Source organism: Pan troglodytes, chromosome 3, assembly GCF_028858775.2.
Source record: "Pan troglodytes isolate AG18354 chromosome 3, NHGRI_mPanTro3-v2.0_pri, whole genome shotgun sequence".
NCBI classification, from domain to species: domain Eukaryota; kingdom Metazoa; phylum Chordata; class Mammalia; order Primates; family Hominidae; genus Pan; species Pan troglodytes.
In genome coordinates, this window is record NC_072401.2 from 9,868,769 (window position 1) to 9,892,298 (window position 23,530).

Here is a 23,530-nt window from a genome sequence, read left to right on the forward strand (position 1 = left end):
ACTTAGGGAGGGGAAGGATGTGTTTATAATCTTGAGGTAGTGATGTGTCCATGGTGTATCCTTATCCCCAAGCTCACTGAGATGTACGCCTTAAATATGTACAGCTTTTTAAATGTAATCATAGCTCAACAAAGTCGGTTAAAAAAAAACAAGAGGGGGTTGGTTAAAATACTTAAAAGGAGGGGTAGATGTTCCCTTGTTTTTCTCTCTTGGCTTTTTTCCTTCCTGCTGCCTGGAATTCAAAAATGATAGGTGGGGATTTAGCAGCCAAACTAGAGCCTCTTCTAAAGTATAGCAGAACAGAGAGCTGGAAGGGGCCTGCGTCCCTAATGAATTTGGCAAGTATCTGTACTAGCCATGGTAGGTAGAACTATAGATTTAAGTGAGGGAGAAACAAACTTCTGCCTTCTTTAAGCCACTTTGTTCAGACATTAATTTTATATATAGAGAGAGAACATATGCTCCTTTATGAGTAGGAAAAACGTTTATGTCATATGGTCCATGATGGGTGTTCAGCAATGTAGGATGAGACTGATTATGATGACAATGGTGACAAATAGCATGAAATAATAAGCAATTAAAAAAAGGTGGCCTAATAGTTGTGTATGGTTACTTTATTTAAAGATTCTGCTGCTAATATCATTCAATGTATTTGTATGCTGGTGGGAGTTTTATTCGATGTAGACTAAGAAAGGTTACATTATTTAATGAAAAATACTTGACCAATTTTTTTAAAAAAATTAAAATATCATGAGATGGAACTAAGCATCTGTATTGCAAAGTAACTCTCCCAGTTGATTTTCTGCATAGTAATGATTGAGAATCCCCTGATCTAGATCCAATAGATCTCGATCTTTATAGGTGCTATCAAGGAAGCACCTAAGGAAGACAATTTTCCTGACTATATCCATACCTCCAGTTAATAATAGATCTAGAGATCTAGAACCCAAATCCAGACCTCCTGCCTCCATGTGCGGTGGTCTTTCGCTGTTGTTTTGTTCCACTTGGTGAAGAGGATTTGAGAATAAATAGCCACATGATTCAACTCCCTCCTCAGTTCTGAGTAATATAGCCTTGTCCTAGCAAGAAAGAAGCTCATATAGTCGTGGATGAGGCAAATATACATTCATTAATCTAACATACAAGGCAGTAAGTACTGTAACATAAACAAAGCACTTTGGACTTTCAGACCAGGAGCAAGTGGGGTGATTAATTCTTAACAGGGCTAGTAAAGTCTGGGAAGTGTTCACTAACACAATGCCTGGTCATTAATGAAACCAACTGGTTTCTCAAAACAGTCTAATTTATTGTAACAATATAAATGGTTGTTCGTTCATAAACTTTCATTTTTTGCCAAAATGTTTGTAGCTTATGTCCCCATTTAAAAAGGTTTTCCGGCCAAAACTGTGCACCCACATCATTCTAATGACCTGGCTGTCCAATAAAAAAAGGACTCTCAGTCTTCCCATAAAAGCAATGTTGCATGCATAGAACACCTCTATCTATGAATATCCCTAATGAGGTACAGAAAGACCCTTGTTATCCAAACAGAGACATTCCACTGGTGCTAGACAGCCACAGATGGAAGTTTTCTCTGCCTCCTGGAAATGAAGACAAACTTTTTTCTTTCTTCAGCTGTGAGGATTGCTGTCCTCCTCTTCGCCATTTTCTTCTTTATGAGCCAAGTTCTACCAGGTAACAAAATAAACTTGGTAAGAGTAGAGTGCCTAACACCTTACAGGGATTCAATACTCAAAGAGAAATCACCATCACCTATGACCAGAAAAGGGGGTCTCATAGGAAATCTGGAAGACTCATTGGCTGAGAGGCCTGTGGCCATCTAATTCATTAATTCTCCATAGCAACTCAGTTAAATGAAGTCAATGGTGTTTCAAGTCTTTGAAACCCTCTTATTCCATCTCCAAATTAGGCAAGTTTACTAGCAGTTACTAGACATCAAAAATTAAAAATCAGACATTATTCTACTAAATCTTGGTCTCCAAAGCTCCTCTAGTTTCTTTCAGCAACAGTTAGTTATCCTAAGAACTGGCATAAGAGATATGCCAAAGCTGTGGTAGGCTCAGACAGAAGGGATTGGTGGAAGAAGTCTTTTTGAAAATATTATTATAATCTAAGAAATCTTTAACCTATTGCTCCCCAATACTGTTGGTCCCTGGGGCTTGACTTTTCCCCTTAAGGCTCCATCTCCATCCCTGGCTCTCCCTCTTCCTTCTCAGCATCTAGTCTTGTAATGTAGAATTTAAACACAGGAACCAGGGATGACCTACTGCATTCAGCATGCGAACATTAATCACAGGTATAAGGCCCCTTGCACAGGCATGCTTTGGAGAAGTGTGTATAGGAATTCTTGGATTTGCCCAAGGTGGTTACCAGACACCCAAAGTAGATTCGAAAATTTTCTGGAACTCCTGAACATGTGTATTCAAGGATGAATAAGCAACTTATTGCCTCTATTTTTGCTGTTTTATAGAGAAAAAATTTAAGGCCCTGGAAACTGAAGCGCTTTTCCCAACAGTGGGGTAAATGTCAGAGTCAATGCTTTGTTTTAATATCCTGGCTTTCCCTGTACATCCCACCCTAGAGTTCTGTTGTGCTGTTCCTTTGTATGACTTTCTAAAGCCTGAAAAAAGTGATACCATATCCAATTATATTAACTCGGTAGCACACAACATCGGGGACTGACATAAGATTATTATCCTTGTGGTATTACTGAAGTCCTGTCTCACTAGTACTTATTAAATAGTCACCCTGGCTAAATACATGGCTTTGATTTTTTTTAATCAGTTAAAAATATTTTAAAATATGTGTCTTACGTATATAACCCCAGAAAATCAATGCTTTTAATCAAGGTTTAAAAATTCCAAATTTGGATAAACAAATTTGTTTTGTTTTGTTTTCATTGTCACTCAATCAAAATAGAAGCAACTAATTGGATAGAACAGCACAGGCAGAAGCATTACTCACAGTCAAAAATGGGATGCAACAAGACTGGAGAAGAAAACACAGGATGGTGCTAAAGAATGCAGCCTAATGAAAGGTGGCACCTCCTCTGGATGTCCTTAGGTAGACATTGAAGAAGAACTACCAACTTTTTGTAGAAGGCTAGAGAAGAGAGGAGGACACAGAGAGAGGGCAAGAGTGGAAAATAGAATGAGGCTCAGAATACTAAGCTTTAGTGCTGTCCCTATCATCTGCCTCACTCGATCACTGGGTAATCTTGGGCAAGTTTCTTCCTTTCCATCAGCTTATTTCCTCATCTTTAAGGTAAGTGACTAGACGAGACAGCCTATATTCATTGTAACTCTAGCTTTTGTTCCTAGAGCAAATGGCTGGAAAAGACATAGTGTCCACAATATGCAATACACAAGGTTTACAAGCAAAGAACAAATGAAAACGGAAGATTTTTAAAATCCCTAATGTTACTTGAATTCTTACAAATGAACAATGGTACATCATAATTTTAAAAAGTCTTTTGAAATTTCAATTTTTAAAAATAATTTCAACCTTTATTTTAGATTCAGGGAGCGCATGTGCAGATTTGTTACATGGGTACATTGTGTGATATTGAGGTTTGGGGTATGAATAACTCTGTCACGTAAGTAGGGTGTACCCAAAGGGTAGCTTTTCAGACTTTATTCCCTCTCCCTCCCCTCCTGGTAAGACCCAATCTCTCTTGTTCCCATTTTTATGTCCATGTGCACTCATTGCTCGGCCCCCCCTTACAACTGAGAATATGTGGTATTTGGCTTCCTGTTCCTGAGCTAATTTGCTTAGAATAAAGTCCTCCAGCTGCATCCATGTTGCTGAAAAGGACACAATTTTGTTCTTTTTATGGCCACATAGTATTCCGTGATATATATGTACTACATTTTCTTTATTCAATCCACTGTTGATGAACACCTAGTTTGATTTCATACCTTTGCTACTGTGAATACCACTGTGATGAACATACAGATTTAGGTCTTTTTACAAGACTGATTTATTTTCCTTTGGATATACACCCAGTAGTGTGATTACTGGGTCAAATGGTTGTTCTGTATTAAGTTTCTTGAAAAGTGGTTTGAAAATATAATGCTCAATAGAATCAGGTATAGTAAAATAGTACACATGATTCAAAGACCTGTGAACTGAGAGTAACAACAGATTTCCGCACAAACATATTGCAAGTTAGAAAATAGCTGTATTTTAATCAATTATTCCACAATCATTTACTGAATAGCTATTATAAGCCAAGACTTTAATCAGATTCTGGAATATACATACAGAGGAGAATAAGATATGATTCCTGTCCTCAAGAAATTCATTATCAAGAATTGAGGTCAGATGGGAAAACATCACCCGTAGTAGAATGCAAGAAGTACTACCACAGAGGGATGTTCAAGAGTGATTTATCACATATCACAAGACAGGTCAGTGGTTCTTCCTCTACACTATACTAATCTCTTATGACTCTTCCAGCTGCAAAGGGCCAATTTTAGCACAAGGCCAGTGGGCTTGGGTATTACTATATGTAGTAGCTGACTACTTACAGATAAAAGGAAGAGATGGAAAGCTCAGGGATCAAAAAAGTCAGATTTCTGCTTGTTTCTACCAAGTGGTCAACATTGACAATTACCATTGTCTTCAGAAAAGCATGACCTTTATTTCCCAATTTGCATTATAGATATAAATATGATGTCGCATATATTTGGTCTTCACATCAATCCACTAACCGCTTTGTGATCATTGAAAAGTTAAATGGAATCTAATACATTTGGATTTCAGTTCAATTAAAGAGGCATTTATTGAATGTTTATTAAAATTGCTGTACTGATTGAAAGCTATTCTAGAATTGGCTTTTGTGTTCCAGAATAGAAAAAAAAAAAAGTGCTGGTTTTTATACCTCTCTTGTTGCCAAGAAGTTATCATGGAAAAGGTGCTCTGTGTTACATACAAAGACTGCTCAGCACTAAAACACTTTTCAAACTAAATACCTCAGTGTGTGTGGCCTATCCCCAGAGCAGTGATATCTTAGGACATAAATGAAATACTATTCAATGTTTTCAACAAGTATAGTTTTTGAGCCTTTAAGAAGACCTTGAATGTTTCACTCTTAATATATGCAATGGTTTCTAGAGAAAAATTGCAACCTCAAAGACCAGTGCCAGAGATATAAGTAGTGAGTGAAGTCTCAGGGTGTAAAAAGTACTGGCACAGATATATTTGTGTATTAAACACATAGGAATATTGGTCCCTTCCACAGGAAAAATATCCTCCCTAACAATTAAAGTATATTATCTTTTAGGTCTATATTTCAGTTCTACTTTTGAAAGATACATCTATTATAATCTATCATATAGAGTGTGTGTGTGTGTGTGTGTATAGGAATAAAAACAGATGAGCCAAAAGAGATTTTCCTCTCTTTCACTCCAGGAAAATCCATAGTATGAGACATTATATTTTTTTAAAAGGCTGAAATCTCCCATCAGTGTTAGAAGATAATAAGGTGAAATAAACTGAAACTTGCATGCTCTAGAACTTGTAAAGGGGAGCGGGCTACTCACCTCCAGCCTTTTGTCATGTAGGTGCACCCAATAGTCTCAGATTTTTCAAGAACACCAAAAAATCCAAATTTTTGTGTGACAGCAGATTTTTAAGTGTTTAAGAAATCAAATCACACACACACACACACAAACACACACACACACACACACACAAATCCACACAAGGTTATTTTCAGGCACTGCCCCCTATGTCCATGTAATTCAATACAAAGTAAAGAAAGACTGATGAATGGTTACAATAACCCTCTTCTGCATGTGGCCAGGGGCAAATTCAAGGAGATCTGTGAACGTCCAGATGGCTCCTGTAGGGACTTTTGCCTCGAAACAGAAATCCATGTTGGGAGATGTTTAAATAGCCGACCCTGCTGCCTGCCTCTGGGGCATCAACCAAGAATTGAGAGCACTACACCCAAAAAGGACTGAAGCCTGTTGTTTTCTGGAGGTTTTATGTTTTCTTTTTTCTCTCTCCCTCTCCCTGTCTCCCTGTCTCCCTTTCCCTCTCTCCATTTTTCTCACAGGGATTTTTATTGAATCCTCAAAAAAGAATAAACCAAACCAACCAGCACAAAACCTCTTTTAAAAGTTTATATTACTGGCTGGGTGCGGTGACTTATGCCTGTAATCCTAGCACTTTTGGGGGCCAAGGTGGGTGGATCATGAGGTCAGGAGATCAAGACCATTCTGGCCAACATGGTGAAACCCTGTCTCTTTTAAAAATACAAAAATTTAGCCAGGCATGGTGGTGGTCACCCGTAATCCCAGCTACTAAGGAGGCTGAAGCAGGAGAATCGCTTGAACCCATGAGGTGGAGGCTGCAGTGAGCCGAGATCCCGACACTGCACTCCAGCCTGGGTAAGAGAGCAAGACACTGTCTCAAAAAAAAAAAAGAAAGAAAAAGAAAGAAAGAAAGAAAGAAGTTTATATTACATGTTATGACTTCAATACTGTTTGGTTTCCAGCATCCTTCTATCCCATCTAGATGAGCTCTTAGTTGAAAATGACCTACAGGAGGGTGGGGGAACTTTCAACCATACCTATTGATTTGTCTAGCACTGTAAACCTTCACCCTGCATGTGGGAAGACAACCCCCCTTTTTTACTGGGAAAATGCTCCATCCTATTCCATGCAGCCTTGCAGGGGTCTGTCTCTCCCTGATAAAGGTGCAGCACATGGGAAAATTGCACAATCACATCAACCAGACTTCACCAGAAATCTAAATTATAAAAAGAGTTGCACTCATATTAAAGGCAGTTTCTTCACCACCCTTTTCAGAGGCAATTCCCTGGGTCTGTACATGTATGCCTGGCCAAGATTCAGGGAATTCCTTTAGTTCCCAGCTTTCACTGGGCATAATCATTCAGCATTTTCTTCCGTCTTTTAAAACACTGCATTGGCTTCCTACGGCTGCTATCACAAATTACAACAAACTTAGTGGCTTAAAGCAACACAAATGCATTATCTGACAGTTCTATAGGCTGCAGGTTTCAGATGGATCTCAGTGGGCCAACATCAAGGTGTCAGCAGGGCTGAGCTTTCTTCTGGAAGTTCTGCAGTTTTCTTCCTGCACCTTTATCCCAGCAATGGCAGGTTACTCCTGGGCACCATAGCTTCCTTCATCCATTTTCAAAGCCAGCAACGGAGCGTTGAGTCCTCACATTCCATCATTCTGAATTCATCTTCTCCCCACTCTTCCATTTTTTAGGACTCATGATTAGGTTGGCCCCCCCTGGATAATCTAAGATAATCTCCCTATTTTAAGGTCAGCTGATTAACAGCCTTAATTTCACATGAAACTTCAATTCCCCTTTGCCTTACAAGGTGGCACATTCACAGGACCCAGGAGTTAGAAAGTGGATAGCTTTGGCGGGAGACAGAGGGGACATTATTCTGCCTACAACGGCCACTGAGTGCTTTTACCACCTGTCACAATTTTGCTCCATTTAGACACAACTTTAGTGGCTTTGTGTGAAGAGAATCTCATTCATAGAGTTTTCTTTTTTGTGTAAAGTAGTGGGGGGCCTCACCTTGGTCATTGAAAGAGTATAGAATCAAGATATTTAAAAGTATATTAGCTGGATTTTATTTTTCACTATGCCTGATTTGGCCAAGAAACAATGTTAAGTTATGTCACATGGGCTACTTGAAATCTCAAAAAGTTCAAAACATTGGGTTCAAAATCTCAGAGACTGAGATATATTCCAACCAACCCAACCCTGTGGAAGTGCCAAGGTTTCCTCAGTGCCACTCTTGAAACTACAACACCAACTTACCCTTTAATGTATTTTTGCACTATATAACATTTATTTCTTAGAGTAAGTGCTTCCCTAGAAAAGAAGCAGTTTGGACACATATATTACACGTCACATAGAATATTATCCTCTCATTGCTAGAAGGTGGCCTTCAAGATGGCTGACTAGAGGTACCAGGCACTGTGTCCTCCAAAAGAAAGACCAAAACAGCAAGTAGATAATCATACCTTGAAGAGGGCATGAAAGAGGGCACTAGAATTCAGCAGCAAAGTGACAAGGAATCTCTGAGGTATGGAAGGAAAGGAAAATGAAGCAGCAGCCCAGCCAGAATCAGCTTAAAGCCAGGACAGGCTCTCCAGTGTGGTGAAAAGGTAAAAAAGAGAGCCCCAGTCGTCCATATTCCCACTGTGGACACTGCAATCCTAGCCAAGCGACAGTCTCTCAGCCCTCGCAGGCCCTGAGACTACTATAGGGAGCTGCCTGGAGTCTATGTGATGGTCATTGTCCCAGAGAAGGAGTTGGCACTGGATCGTCTGCACCCACCCCCAGACACAGGCAACTGTGGCACAGTGCCAATTTGAGAGCCCAGCCCCCAACAGACTACATCCTGCCCTGGGGCCAAACAGCCCCTGCATCTCCACATTTCTGGACCCCCAGTGACATTCCCTCATGTCCACCCAGAGGCCTGCAGAGTCACAATACCAGCTGAACTCACCAGTGTATCTTGGTCCCCCCATCACTCTAGCCTACACAGTGTCCTACACTCCAGGGAACTGGCAGTGCCATTCACTAGGGAGGCTGCCCCCAGAACAAAGGGAGCTGAAGCAGGCACTCTTCACAAGTGGAGAGTCACCTTCCCAGGGCCACTGACACTGACAGCAATCCTGACCCCCAGGAGCAGGGCCACTGCACACCTGCAGGCATCCTCAGGGGACCTGGGGACTCACCTGCCTGGGCACTATTCCAGGGCCAGAGCACAGGCCCATCCCACCCATTGCTGTCACTAGCACTACCCAAGCTCGTTGTCCAGGAGGCTGGGGATCAACCCACTCTGCTCTCTGTCATTGGGGGATTAATCCACCATGCCTATCACCATCAAGTACCTGTGTGTCTCCTGAGAGCCTAAGGATAGGACTTCCCAGCCTGCCATCACCACTGCCACCAGTGCCCACATATTTGCACCAGGTGAAAGCCCGAGGACTACTCTGTCCATCATGTTGCCACGACTGCTGGTGTCTGCACATGCCATCTGGGGTCACAAGAGTTGACCTGCTATGACTACTGCAATTGCTGATGCTACACATGCCTCTCAGGGTCTTGAGGGCATGCCTATCTACCTAGCTCACCACTGTCACTGCTGGCACTTGAGAAAGCCACCTGACTCACACCTGTAATCCCAGCACTTTGGAAGGCTGAGGGGGGCAGATCACCTGAGGTCGGGAGTTCAAGACCAGCCTGACCAACATGGAGAAACTCCATCGCTACTAAAAAAAAAAAAAAAAAAAAAAAAAAAAAAAAAATACAAAATTAGCCGGGCATGGAGGCGCATGCCTGTAATCCCAGCTACTCGGGAGGCTGAGGCAGGAGAATTGCTTGAATCTGGGAGGCGGAGGTTGCAGTGAGCTGAGATCACGCCATTGCACTCCAGCCTGGGCAACAAGAGCAGAACTCCAACTCAAAAAAAAAAAAAAAAAAAAAAAAAAGCCACCTGAAGGCCCAAGGATGGGCTGCCTGAAACTTCAACCACTAGTGCCCATGTAAATCACCCACAAGTTCAAAGACCAATGCAACTGCTGCCCAAGGACCAAACTGCCTGGCCTGTCTTTCCCCAGCAAAATCTCACCACAGCCTCCATTAACAACGAAGGCTAAGACACTGAGGAGCTCACAGACGTCAGTGATGCTGATTATAGCTGAAGATATCATAGAAGTCTAAACTACTGAACCAACCCAGAACTAAAGGCAAAGTGTCTTACTGATTCAACAGTATAGATACAGCTACAGAAGTCAGTCTTTTACTACCAAAGCCAATCTATAAAATTAGAAGAAGCAACTGTTTTACCAGATATTCAAATATCAATGTAAGGAAATAAGAAACATTAAAGAGCAAGGAAACATAGCATCTCTGAAGGAAAACCAATAATTCTCCAGCAACAGATTTCAATCAAACAAATCCATAAAATGAGTGAAAAGGAATTTAACAGCTGAAATTGAATAATTCAATAAATAAAAGAAATAATACAATTTGAGAACCTCAACAATAGACTAGATTAAGAAGATGAAAGAATTTCTAAACATAAAGATCGGTCTTCATATACAGGATTAAAGATTAAAGACTGAAGTGTGAAACACAAAACTATAAAAATCCTGGAAGACAAGCTAGGGAATACCATTCAGGACATAGGCACGGGCAAAGATTTTATAACAATGACACCAAAAGCAATTGTGACAAAAGCAAAAATTGATGAATGGGATGTAATTAAAGAGCTTCTGGGCAACAAAAGAAACTATTAACAGAGCAAAAAGACAACCTGCAGAATGGGAGAAAATTTTTGCAAGCTATGCATTCGACAAAGATCCAATATACAGCATCTACAAGGAACTTAAACAAATTTACAAAAAAAAAAAACCTTAAAAAGTAGGCAAAGACATGAACAGACACTTCTCAAAAGAAGACACACATGCTGCCAATAATCATATGAAAAAAAAAAGCTCAAGCGTCATGAGGGATTATGACAGACAGGAGGCAGAACTAGATGGCAGCTCTGGACAGAGCAGCATGCGGAGGCTTGCATTGTGAATTTTAGCTCCAGATGGACTGCAAGAGCAGACCAGCAATCCTGACAGGACCCACAGACCCTCCGAAGGAAGCAGACTGCTCTTGCAGGACCTGGGAGACACCCCAAATACTTTAAGTCCCCTAACCACGGAAATGGGAAAGGGAGACCCTCGTCTCATGAACACACACCCGCACTGGAGAAGCTGAAAGTCTGTTTGTGGGAGAAGTTCCTCACTTTACCTGGAGCTGAGTCAAGTTAGAGAGCCGAGCTCAGCAACATACAGGAGTAGAGGAAGTAGCACAAAGGCACTGGAAGGCCGCTGGATCCCCAAGTAGCCCATTCCTGCCTGGCACCACAGGCATCCATCAGGAGGGTGGCCAGAGGAGCAGGGGGTAAGACTTCACAGGGAGAAGGACTTCTGTAGCTCAACTTTGTAAAAAATTGAATGCGGCGAGAAGCCTCCTGGCCAGAACTCGGGGGAGGGCGTGAAGCCGGCTTGCAGACTTCACAGGCGGGGTAAGAACTGAAGCCCATTTCTTTGTCAGTCGGGAGGCAGAAAGCCTCAGATAAGTTTTCAAGCCAAATTCGCCTTCGGCCTGGAAACAGACTCCGGGCTATCGCAAGGGGCATTGTGGGAGTGAGACCCGCCTTTCAGTGTGCGTGGAAGCTAGCTTTCCCCCACTTCCCTGACAACCTGCATGACTCAGCAGAGGCAGCCATAATCCTTCTAGGTACACAACTCCAGTGACCTGGGAATCTCACCTCCATCCCCCACAGCAGCCAAAACAAGACCCCCCCAAGGAGAGTCTGAGCTCAGGCACGCCTAGCCCTGCCCCCACCTGATGGTCCTTCCATATCCACCCTGGTAGCAGAAGACAAAGAACATATGATCTTTGGAGTTCTGGACTCCTGCCCACCACTGGTCCCTCTCCACAGTGTCCGGAATTGGTGGTTTCTTGGTCTCGCTGAGTTTAAGAATGAAGCCGCAGACCCTCCTGGTGAGTGTTAACAGTTCTTAAAGATGGTGTGTCCAGAGTTGCTCATTCCTCCCAGTGGGTTCATGGTCTGGCTGGCCTCAGAAGTGAAGTTGCAGACCTTCGCAGTGAGTGTTACAGCTCTTAAAAGCGGCGTGGACCAAAAGGTGAGCAGCAGCAAGCTATACTGCAAAAAGCGAAAGAACAAAGTTCCCACATCACGGAAGGGGACCCAATCCTGTTGAGCTGTGGGCTCCAGTGGCCTGCTTTTTTTCCCTTGTCTGGCCCCAGCCACATCCTGCTGATTGGTCCATTTTACAGAGAGCTGATTGGTCCGTTTTGACAGAGTGCTGACTGGTGCATTTACAAACCTTTAGCTAGACACAGAGTGCTGATTGGTGCATTTACAATCCTTTAGCTGGACACAAAAGTTCTTAAAGTCCCCCACCAGATTAGCTAGACCCAGAGCGCTGATTGGTGCGTTTACAAACTTTTAGTTAGACACAGAGTGCTGATTGGTGCGTTTACAATCCTTTAGCTAGACACGAAAGATCTCCAAGTCCCCAGCTGGCTTCACCTCTTGATGGCACTCGCCAGACAGGACTTTGCAGCACCCAGCCCTGGCACTCCAGCAGCCTAGAGAGAACTCATCCCCTGGTCAAGCCCAGCAGGCACTGGCCAGCCGCCCCAAGTGTGGGGCCTGCTGAGCCCGCGCCCACCCTGAACCTGCACCAGCCCACAAGGGCCACACACAGCCCCGGCTCCCACCAGGGCCTCTCCCTCCACAACCTGCGAGCAGAGGGAGCCGGCTCCGGCCTTGAACAGCCCCAGAGAGGGGCCCCCACAGTGCAGCGGCGGGCAGAATGGCTCCTTGAGTGAAACCAGAGTGGACGCCGAGGCCAAGGAGGTGCTGAGAGCCAGCGAGGGCTGCTAGCATGTTGTCATCTCTCAACACTACTACAGCGGATGCTTTCTGGAAAGCGCCACCTCCCAGCAGGAGGCCCATCAGCACAAAAAATAGAGCCTTAAACCACCAAAATGGTGGAGGCAGTTTGAAAAACAGGTGGGCAGTTCTTAAAGAATTAAAAATAGAGTTACCGTATAACCCAGCAATTCCACTCTTAGGTATATACTTAAGAAAATAGTTTGTACCTAAGAGTTGAAAAATTCTCAGTGAATTCTCATAGCAGCATTATTCATAATAGCAAAAAAGCTGAAATAACCCAAATGCCCATCAGCTGATAAATATATAAACACAATGTGGTATATTTATATAATACAGTAATATTTATTGATAGAAGGAATGAAATAGCTATATATCCTACAACTTGGATGACCTTGAAAAATTATGCTAAGTTATGGAAGGCAGACACAAATGGGTATATATTTTATAATTCTAGTTATGTAATGTCCAGAATAGTCAAATCTATAGGGATAGAAAACAAATTAGTAGTTTCTGGGGATTAGAGAAGGAGTTTCTTTTTGGGGTGATGGAAAGGTTTTGGAATTAAATAGTGGTGATGGCTGCACAACATTGTAAATATACTAACATCTATTAAATTAAACAAATCAAAATGGTTAAAATAGTGAATATTTTGTTATGTGAACATTATCTTAATAAAAATTGTTTTGATAAATGTGATGTTTTGGAGTGTCCCTTTTTATTTGTTTTGTTAGAAGAGGTTGGATATAATTACAATTTTTTAAATTTCTGAAATGTTGTTGAAAATATAAGTTAAGTGCCCTCTTTTTTGGGAGGTTATTGATTACAGAATTAGTTGCTTTATTGATTACAGAATTATTTGCTTTATTAATTCAGGAAAACATTCTTATTTTCTGTTTCATCTTGAGTTAATTTTGTCAAGTTTCTTTAATGGTTTTGCATATTTAAAGGTGCTTCCTTTTTTCCTGTTATTTTTATTTGTGCATTTTATTTTCTTTGTAATTCATACTGCAAAGACTGAGATGTTTCAGTTTTCTATTATTATTTTCTTCTGAGATCAGATGAGATCAGGAGTGTTCATGATGGTATTGCCAAAGACTCACCATTATTATTTTCTAATATCAGCATTTATGACTCTGAATTTCCTATTGAATATTGTACCAATGGAATCCAAAAAGTTTTAATAAGTAATATTTTAATTTCAATATATTTTATTCACTAAGATTTTTTTCTTTAATCAACTGGGTTTTAGAACCGTTTCTTATAATTTCATATCAGTGTGATAAATGAACACTTTCTGTAGAGTGTCAGTTATTTGACTTTGTTAAGATTTGGCATGTAGAACAAATCGTTATATGGTCAATATTTGTGCATATTCAATATGTCCTATTAAAATTGTATTCTGTAGTTGTTGAAGTTCTTTGTAATTATTCACTTCATAAAAATAGTAAATTTTTATTAACATCCAATATATTATTGATGTTTAAAGTCTTCTTTTTCTTTGAATGACTAAGAAAAATAAGTTATAATCTCCCTCTATAGTTCGGAATTTTTTCATTTTTCCTTGTAGGTTGCTTAATTTTTGTTTTATAAATTTGATGCTATGTTATTTAAGTGCACATATTTTGATGTATATATTTTCCTGGTACCACACTGTTTTGGTGACTATGATCTTATAGTACAGTGTGAAATCAGATAGTGTGATGCCTCCAGATTTGTTCTTTTTGCTTAGTCTTGCTTTGGATATGTGGGCTCTTTTTTTGTTCCATATGAATTTTAGGATTGTTTTTTCTAACTCTGAAGAATGATGGTGGTGTCTTGATGACCACCATCCAGTAGTACAAGTAGTTTCTTGTACTACTTTTTTTTTATTTTTTCATTTTGCTTTAAGTTCTGGGATACAAGTGCAAAACGTGTAGGTTTGTTGCAAGGTTTACCTGTGCCCTGGTGGTTTGCTGCTCCTACCAACCCCTCATTTAGGTTTTAAGCTCCACATGCATGAGCTATTTATCGTAATGCTCTCCCTCCCCTCCTCCCCATCCCCTAACTGGCCCTGGTGTGTGTTATTCCCCTTCCTGTGTCCGTGTGTTCTCATTGTTCAACTCCCACTTATGAGTGAGAACATGTGGTGTTAGTTTTTCTGTTCCTGTGTTAGTTTGCTGAGGATGATGACTTCCAGCTTCATCCATGTCCCTGCAAGGGACATGATGTCATTCCTTTTTATGGCTGCATAGTATTCCATGGTGTATATTTACCACATTTTCTTTATCAGTCTATCACTGATAGGCATTTGTGTTGGTTACATGTTTTTGCTATTGTAAATAGTGCTGTAATAAATATACATGTGCTTCTGTCTTTACAGTAGAATGATTTATGATTCCTTTGGGTATATGCCCAGTAATGGGATTGCTGGGATAAATGGTATTTCTGGTTCTAGATCCTTGAAGAATCACCACACTGTCTTCTACAATGGTTGATCTGATTTACATTCCCACCAGCAGTGTAAAAGCATTCCTATTTCTCCAGAGCATCACCAGCATCTATTGCTTCTTGACTTTGTAATAATCACCATTCTGACTGGCATGAGATAGTATCTCATTGTGGTTTTGATTTGCATTTCTTTAATAATCAGTGATGTTGAGCTTTTTTTTATATGTTTGTTGGCCGCATAAATGTCTTCTTTTGAGAAGTGTCTGTTCATATTCTTTGCCCACTTTTTAATGGGGTTGTTTTTTCTTGTAAATTTGTTTAAGCTCCTTGTGGATTCTGGATATTAGACCTTTGTCAGATGGGTGGATTGCAAAAATTTTCTCCCAGTCTGTAGGTTTCCTGTTCACTCCAATGATAGTTTCTTTTGCTGTGCAGAAGCTCTTTAGCTTAATTAGATCCCATTTGTCAATTTTGACTTTTGCTGCAAATGCTTTTGGCATTTTTGTCATGAAGTCTTTGCCCATGCCTATGTCCTGAATGGTATTGCCTAGGTTTTCTCCTAGAATTTTTATGGTTTTGGGTTTTACATTTAAGTCTTTAATCCATCTCTTGAGTTAAATTTTGTATGAGATGTAAGGAAGCGTCCAGTTTTAATTTTCTGAATATGGCTAGCCAGTTTTCCCATCACCATTTATTAAATAGGGAATCACATCATCTGCAAACACAGACAATATGACTTCCTCTCTTCCTATTTGAATACTTTTATTTCTTTCTCTTGCCTGATTGCCCTGGCCAGAAATTCCAATACTATGTTGAACAGGAGCGGTGAGAGAGGGCATTCTTTTCTTGTGCTGGTTTTCCATCTCTGATAGAATTCAGCTCTGAATCAGTCTGGTCCTGGACTTTTATTCGGTGGTAGACTATTAATTACTGTCTCAATTTCACAGCTTCTTATTGGTCTATTCAGGGATTCACCTTCATCCTGGTTTAGTCTTGAGAGGGTGTATATGTCCTGGAATTTATCCATTTCTTCTAGGTTTTCTAGTTTATTTGCATAAAGATATTTATAGTATTCTCTAGTGATAGTTTGTATTTCTATAGTGTCAGTGGTGATATTCCCTTTATCATTTTTATTGTGTTTATTTGATTCTCCTCTCTTTTCTTCTTTATTAGTCTAGCTAGTGCTCTATTTTGTTAATTTCTTCAAGAAATCAACTTGTAGATTGATTGATTTCTTGAAGTGTTTTTTGTATCTCTATCTCCTTCAGTTCTGCTCTGATTATAGTTATTTCTTGCCTTCTGCTAGCTTTTGGATTTGTTTGCTGTTGCTTCTCTAGCTCTTCTAATTGTGATGTTAGGGTGTCATTTTTGAAATCTTTCTAGCTTTCTGATGTGGGCATTTAGTGCTATAAATTTCCCTCTTAACACTGCTTTAGCTGTGTCCTAGAGATTCTGGTACGTTGTCTTTGTTCTCATTGGTTTCAAATAACTTCTTGATTTCTGCCTTAATTTCATTATTTACGCAGGAGTCATTCTGGAGCAGGTTGTTCAATTTCCATGTAGTTGTGTGGTTTTGAGTGAGTTTCTTCATTCTGAGTTCTAATTTGATTGCACTGTGGTCTGAGAGACCGTTTGTTATATTTTCAGTTCTTTTGCATTTTCTGACGAGTGTTTTACTTCCAACTATGCAGTCAATTTTAGAATATGTGTCATGTGGCACTGATGTTAAAGTCTCCCATTATTATTTTGCGGGAGTCTAAGCCTCTTTGTAGGTGTCTAAGAATTTGTTTTATGAATCTAGGTGCTCCTGTATTGGGTGCATATATATTTAGGATAGTTAGCTCTTCTTGTTGAATTGATCCCTTTATCATTATGTAATGCTCTTCTTTGTCTTTTTTTATCTTTGTTGGTTTAAACTCTGTTTTGTCAGGGACTAGGATTGCAACCCTTGCTCTTTTTTTTCTGGGATTACAGGCATCAGCCACCATGCCCAGCTAATTTTCTATTTTTGATACACACGGGATTTCTCCATGTTGGTCAGGCTGCTCTCGAACTCCTGACCTCAGGTGATCCGCCCGCCTCGGCCTCCCAAAGTGCTGGGATTACAGGTGAGCAACTGGGCCCAACCTAAATCACATCTCATCTTTATACACTGTGTGATCACCAACGTAGGTTTATATTTATTGCTTTATGCATTGACTTTCTTTTTATTGTATTTAAGATATACAATATTATGTTTGTGTATATATACATATACATAATACTTAGGGCAATGATTGCCATAATCAAGCAAATTAACATATCCATCATCTCACATAGTTACTTTTTTGTGGTAAAATTATCTAAAATCTACTCTGGGCAAATTTCTGGAGTATGATACATTATTAACTACAGCTCTTGTGTTGTACATGAGATCTCTAGGGTTATTTATTTTATGTAGCTGAAACTTGTACCCTTTGGCTTTCATCTTCCATCTTCCACACACCTCCCACCTCTTTCTAACCTTTCTATTTCTTAGGGCTTTTGTGGGACTTTTTTGTTTAGGGTCAACCTACAAATGAGATAATGCAGTATTTTTCTTTCTGTGCCTGATTTATTATTAGCATAATGTCTTCTACGTTCATCCATGTTGATGCAAATGAAAGAAACTTCTTTACAAAACTGAGTGATATTTTATTATGTATATAATTCCTTTATCCATCTGTTCATAAACACTTAGGTTTTTTCAATAGCTTGGGTATTGTGAGTAATGCTGCAATGTGATGTGCAGTTGTTTTTAAATCAGAAGAAAAGAGGATATTGCTTATATATACTAAAGTTACCTTTATTAAAGTTATACACACACTCTCACCAGCATTTTTACTCCTTTATGTGTTTGAAATTACTATGTAATGTTCTTTCATTTCAGCCCAAATAACTCCTCATAGAATTTTTTGTCATCCCACTGCATTCTTAAAAGAGGTCAGCTGTAAATTTACTGTGAATCACTAATAACTGATCTTCCCTTATCTGCAATTTTACTTTCCATGGCTTCATTTACCTATGGTCAACTTTCACCTGAAAATATTAAATGGAAAATTTCAGAAATAAACAATTTTCAATTGCATGCCGTTCGAGTATCATGATGAAATCTCATGCTATCTGGCTTCATCCCACTTGGGATGTGAACCATTCCTTTGTCCAGAATATTCATCCTGTATATGCTACTGACCCATTAGTCAATTAGCACCTGTCCTGGTTATCGGATTGACTGTCACACTATCACAGTCCTGTATTCAAGTAACCCTAATTTTACTTAATAATGGCCCCAAAATGCAAGAGTACTCTCCCTAATTTATATATTAAAATTATCAAATTTTAAACTTTGATTAAATGTTATTGTAAGTATGTATTAAAAAACATAATATGTGTATGATTCAATACTATCCATGGTTTCAGGCATTCACTAGGAGTTTTGAAATGTATCCCTCATGGATATGAAGGAACTACTATAAATGATAAGTCTCTTCTCTCCTACTGTTTTCAAGATTTAGTCTTTGGCTTTGGATTTGAGCCATTTGGTTATGATATGTCTTCAGGTGGTCTCTTTGAGTTTATCCATCTAGAGTACATTGAGCTTATTGTACATGTAGATTAAATTTTTCATAAAATTTGGTAAGTATTAGACAATTATATCTTCAAATATATTTTCTGTACCTTTCTCTCTCTCTTTTCTTTTTGGAATTTCCATTATGCATATGTTGATATCTTGATGGTGTTCCACAGGTCTATTAGGCTCCATTTATTATTCTTCATTCTTTTCTCTAACTGAGATTTTCTCTAAATGGATAATCTCAACTGACCTATTTTCATGTTCACTAATTTTTTGTACCTCCTCAAATCTGCTGTTTAGCCCTCTAGAGCATTTTTCATTTCCATTACTTTATCTTTCAACTCCAGAATTTCTATTTGATTTCTTTTTAAAAGAACATTATAAAATAAATAATTTTTTAAAAAAATTACTGATAGTCTCTATTTCGTGAGATATCATTCTCATGTTTTTTTTAAAAAAATTGTCTCTTACTGATATTCTCTATTTTTGTGAGATATCATTCTCAGGTTTCTCTTTAGTTCTTTAGATGTCGTTTCCTTTAGCTCTTTGAACATATCTAAAATAGTTGATTTAAAGTCTGATTCTATTAAGGCCAATGTCTGGATCTCCTCACGGGTAGTTTTTATTAACTGCATTTTTTCCTTTCCATGTGCCATACTTTCTTCAGTGTTTTTTTTTTTTTTTTGTATATCTCATACTTTTTTTGAATGCCAGACATTTCAAACATGATAAAGTGGCCACTCTAGAAATAAGATTCTCCCTCCTCCCCACGTTGTACTCCTCGTTGTAGTTATTTGTTTGTTTAGTATCTTTTCTGAATAAACTTTGTGGTCTCTATTTTTTGTCACCTATGTCGATTAAAATATTTTTTCCATTAGCTTAGAGGTCAGCTAATAATTTGACAAAGATTTCCATATGTGTTTGGAACTTGCAGGGGGCTTTGTGTATGTGTTGGGCCCTGCTTTCAACACTCAGCCAGACAGTTTTCAACTCTGCCTTGGCCTACACTTTCTGCTTGTGCAGGGAAGGTAGAAATTTCCCAGGTTTTTACTGAACATGCACACAGCCTTGACATACACAGTTTGCAAATTCTCAGAAATATGTTGAAGCTTTTCAAAGCCCATATTCCCAAAGCATCTCATTCCCAGTACTTTCTCTCAAGATTTTTGTTTAGTCTATTGTTTTACCCAGTGTTCAGGCAGCAGTATTTATAATGTTTTTCTGTAAATGTTTTCTAACACCGGCCCACACCAAGTAGCAGCTTTACCACTGTGTGAGGTCCAGATTAGGTGAAAAAACAAGGCTTTTGAGAATATATTTGAGGGAGTCAACAGGCAGATCAATTTTTCATGAATGAGGTCCATTCTGTTTTTCTGGCATTGGTATTAAGAATCTGGGCATTATTTTCAAGCCTGCTGCTTCTCTGAGAAGAATGGAAACAGGGTAAGTTAAAAACCACAAGTCGATATTCTTACTGAGATGAGATATTTTGCTAGAATTAGCAGTCCCTAGATTGCTAAAAACTTTAGGTTAGTTTTCAGAGTTCTAAAAGGCTTTGCTTTGACAGTTGTTGCCAGTTTTCTAGTATATTTTATAAAGAGATAAAATTTTGAACATTTTTATTCCATTTTTGCTGATGTCACTACACCACAACCTTTTTATTATACTATTTGTACCATATAATTTATTCATTATACTATTATTATTACTTATTAGTCACAACAATTCCCGATATTAAAAATGAAGGACATTAAAATTCTGGCAATTTTAGTCAAGAGCATAATGGATTGAACCACGTAAAACTGACATTTTTGAAACTGAAAAAAATTATAGCTACAGTGGCACATTGTATTTTTCAAAAATGCGTTTCCAAAAGTTGTTTTCTAAAAATATGTATTCCATCCCACAAGAACTTTTTATAATGTAACATTGATAATCCTCCATTGAGAGGTGAAGTCTATGTTCCCTCTGCTTGATCTGAGGCAAACCTTTGTAACTGCCTTAACTAATAAATACAGTGCAGACAATGCTTTCTGACTTCTCATGCTACATAATAAAAGGTTATATGACTTCTGTTTGTATCTCCCTCTCCAGAACCACTAGTTGAAAGACTGGAAATCTTAGCCAGAGCAATCAGGTAAGAGAAAGAAATAAAAGGCATCCAACTAGAAAGAGAGGAAGTCAAACTATCTCTCTTCACAGATGATATGACTCTATAATGAGAAATTTCCATAGTCTCTGCCCAAAGGCCATAGACCTGATAATCAGTAAAGTTTCAGGATGCAAAATTAATGTATAAAAAATCAATATCATTTCTATACACCAAGCTGTGAGCCACACCAAGAACAAAATCCCATTAATAACAGCTGGAAGAAAAAATAAAAATACCTAGGAATACAGCTAACCAGGATGCTGAAAGATCTCTAAGTGAGAATTATAAAACAATGCTGAAAGAAATCAGGGATGACACAAACAAATGAAAACACATTCTATGCTCATGGATAGGAAGAATCAATATTGTTAAAATGGCCATACTGCTCAAAGCAATTTACGGATTCAGTGCTATTCCTATCAAACTATTAATGACATGTTTACAGAGTTGGAAAAACTATTTTAAAACTCATATGAGACCAAAAAAAAAAAAAAAGAGTCTGATGAGTGAAAGTAATCCTAAGCAAAAAAGAACAACACTGGAGGCATCACACTACCTGACTTCAAACTATAAGACAAAGTTGCAGAAACCAAAACAACATGGGACTGGTACAAAAGCAGACACATGGACCATCGGAACAGAATCTCTATTCCAGAGATAAAGATTGCTGTAACACAGAAATAAAGCTGCGCACCTATAACCATCTGCTCTTTGACAAAGTTGACAAAAATAAACAATGGGGAAAAGACCCCCTGTTCAATAAATGGTGCTGAGATAGCTGGCTAGCCATATGTAGAAGGATAAAACTGAATGCCTACCTTTCACCATATACAAAAAACTTACTCAAGATGGATTGAAGATTTCAATGTAAGACCTCAAACTATAAGAATTCTAGAAGAAAATCTAGGAAACATCATGTTCGACATTGGCCTTGGGAAATAATGCATGACTAAGTCCTCAAAACCAACTGCAACAAAAACAAAAATTGACAAGTGCAGCCAAATTAAACTAAAGAGCTTCTGCAGAGAAAAAAAAAAAACTATTAACAGAGTAAACAGCAAACTACAGAATGGGAGAAAATATTTGCAAACCATGCATCTGACAAAAGTCTAATATCCAGAATCTATAAGAAATTTAAGTCAACAAGCAAAAACTGAAGCCTTTATTTAAAAATTTGGAAAACATGGACACTTCTCAAAAACAGACATACAGAGAGACACCCAACATATTTTTAAAAATGCCCAATATCACTAATAACTAGAGAAATGCAAATCAAAACCACAATAAGATCCCCTCTCACACCAGTCAGAATAGATATTATTAAGTTAAAAAATAACAGACCCTGGTGAGGCTTTGGAGAAAAGGGAATGCTTATACACTGTTAGCAGAAATATAAATTAGTTCAGCTATAGTGGAAAGTAGTCTGAAGATTTCTCAAAACACTTAAAATAGAAGCACTATTTGACACAGCAATCCCATTACTTAGTATATATCTAAAGGAATATCAATTATTCCACCATAAAGATACATGAATGTGTATGTTCATTGCAGCATTATTCATAATAGTAAAGACATGGAATCAACCTAGATGCCCATCAACAGTGGACTAGATAAAGAAAATGTGGCATATATGTGCCATGGAATACTATGCAGCCATGAAAAAGAAAAAATCATGTCCCTTGCAGCAGCATGGATGCACCTGGAGGCCATTATTCTAACCAAATTAACACAGAAACAGAAAGCCAAATACCATATATTCTTACTTAAAAGTGGAAGCTATTGGGAGGCTGAGGCAGGCAGATCACGAGGTCAGGAGATTGAGACCATCCTGGCTATCATGGTGAAACCCTGTCTCTACTAAAAATACAAAAAATTAACTGTGCGTGGTGGCACACACCTGTAGTACCAGCTACTCAGGAAGCTGAGGCAGGAGAATCGCTTGGACCTAGGAGGCAGAGATTGCAGTGAGCCGAGATCATGCTGCTGCCCTCCAGCCTGGGCAACAGAGCAAGATTCTGTCTCAAAAAAAAAAAAAAAAAAAAAGTGGAAGCTAAACACTGAATACACAGGGACACAAAGAAGGGAAAAACAGACACTAAGGCCTACCTGGGGATGGAGAGTGGGAGGAGGGTGAGGATTGAAAATCTACCTATTGAGTAATATGCTGAATACCTGGGAAAATTATCTGTATACTAAACCCCCAGGACACACAATTTATCCATGTAACAAACCTGTGCATGAACCACTTGAATTAGTTACATAAACAAGAAAGAGGGCATAAAAAAAAAAAAGACTTTACTTAGCACCTTTGTCAAAATCACTGAGCATGGATAAATATATATGGTCTTACCCATATACAGACCATTCATATGATGGTCTTATCCTTGACTCTCTGTTATGTTCTGTTGAACTATATGTCTCTCCTTATTCCAGTATCACAGTGTCTTTATTATTGTAGCTTTGTCTTGAAACAAGGTAGTCTAAATTCTCTGGCTTTGTTCTACTTTTCCAAAAATATTTTGAATATTAGTCTTTTGGAACATTTATGCAAACCTAAAATTATTAAGGCATAAATTATTAATGAAGAAATAAATTAGCAAATGCTCATAAATACATCAGCTAACATGAAAATGATCAAAAGTAGTCAAATAAAAGCTATATAAAAGTTATATTATATATGTATATAGAATTTTTCAAAAACGACTGACACGATATATGAAAGTTTACAAATTTAAAAAAATATCAATTCAGGGAAATATGCCAATAAGAAATTGAACAGAAGGCATATTTGTTTTGGGTAAGTTGGATTTTGGTCAATTGATTCTTGATTAAAGGCATGCTCTTAAG

The 23,530-nt window shown here is 38.7% G+C and overlaps 1 protein-coding gene across 1 annotated transcript; it reads left to right on the forward strand.

Annotated features, from left to right (window-relative positions):
• The first annotated feature begins 504 nt into the window (after positions 1–504).
• Positions 505–5,993, forward strand: LOC129143818 (beta-defensin 108B). The gene is made up of 3 exons (XM_054683600.2): positions 505–520; positions 1,636–1,693; positions 5,822–5,993. Exons 1-3 carry the CDS (start codon positions 505–507, stop codon positions 5,985–5,987), a joined length of 240 nt encoding a protein of 79 aa, XP_054539575.1. The 3' UTR covers positions 5,988–5,993.
• The last annotated feature ends 17,537 nt before the right edge of the window (positions 5,994–23,530 follow it).

Bases quoted from the DNA above. Each gene is read 5' to 3' on its own strand.
- LOC129143818 (XM_054683600.2), top strand. The intron at 1,694-5,821 runs AGGTAACAAAAT...TCTTCTGCATGT, and splicing joins TTTATGAGCCAAGTTCTACC to GGCCAGGGGCAAATTCAAGG.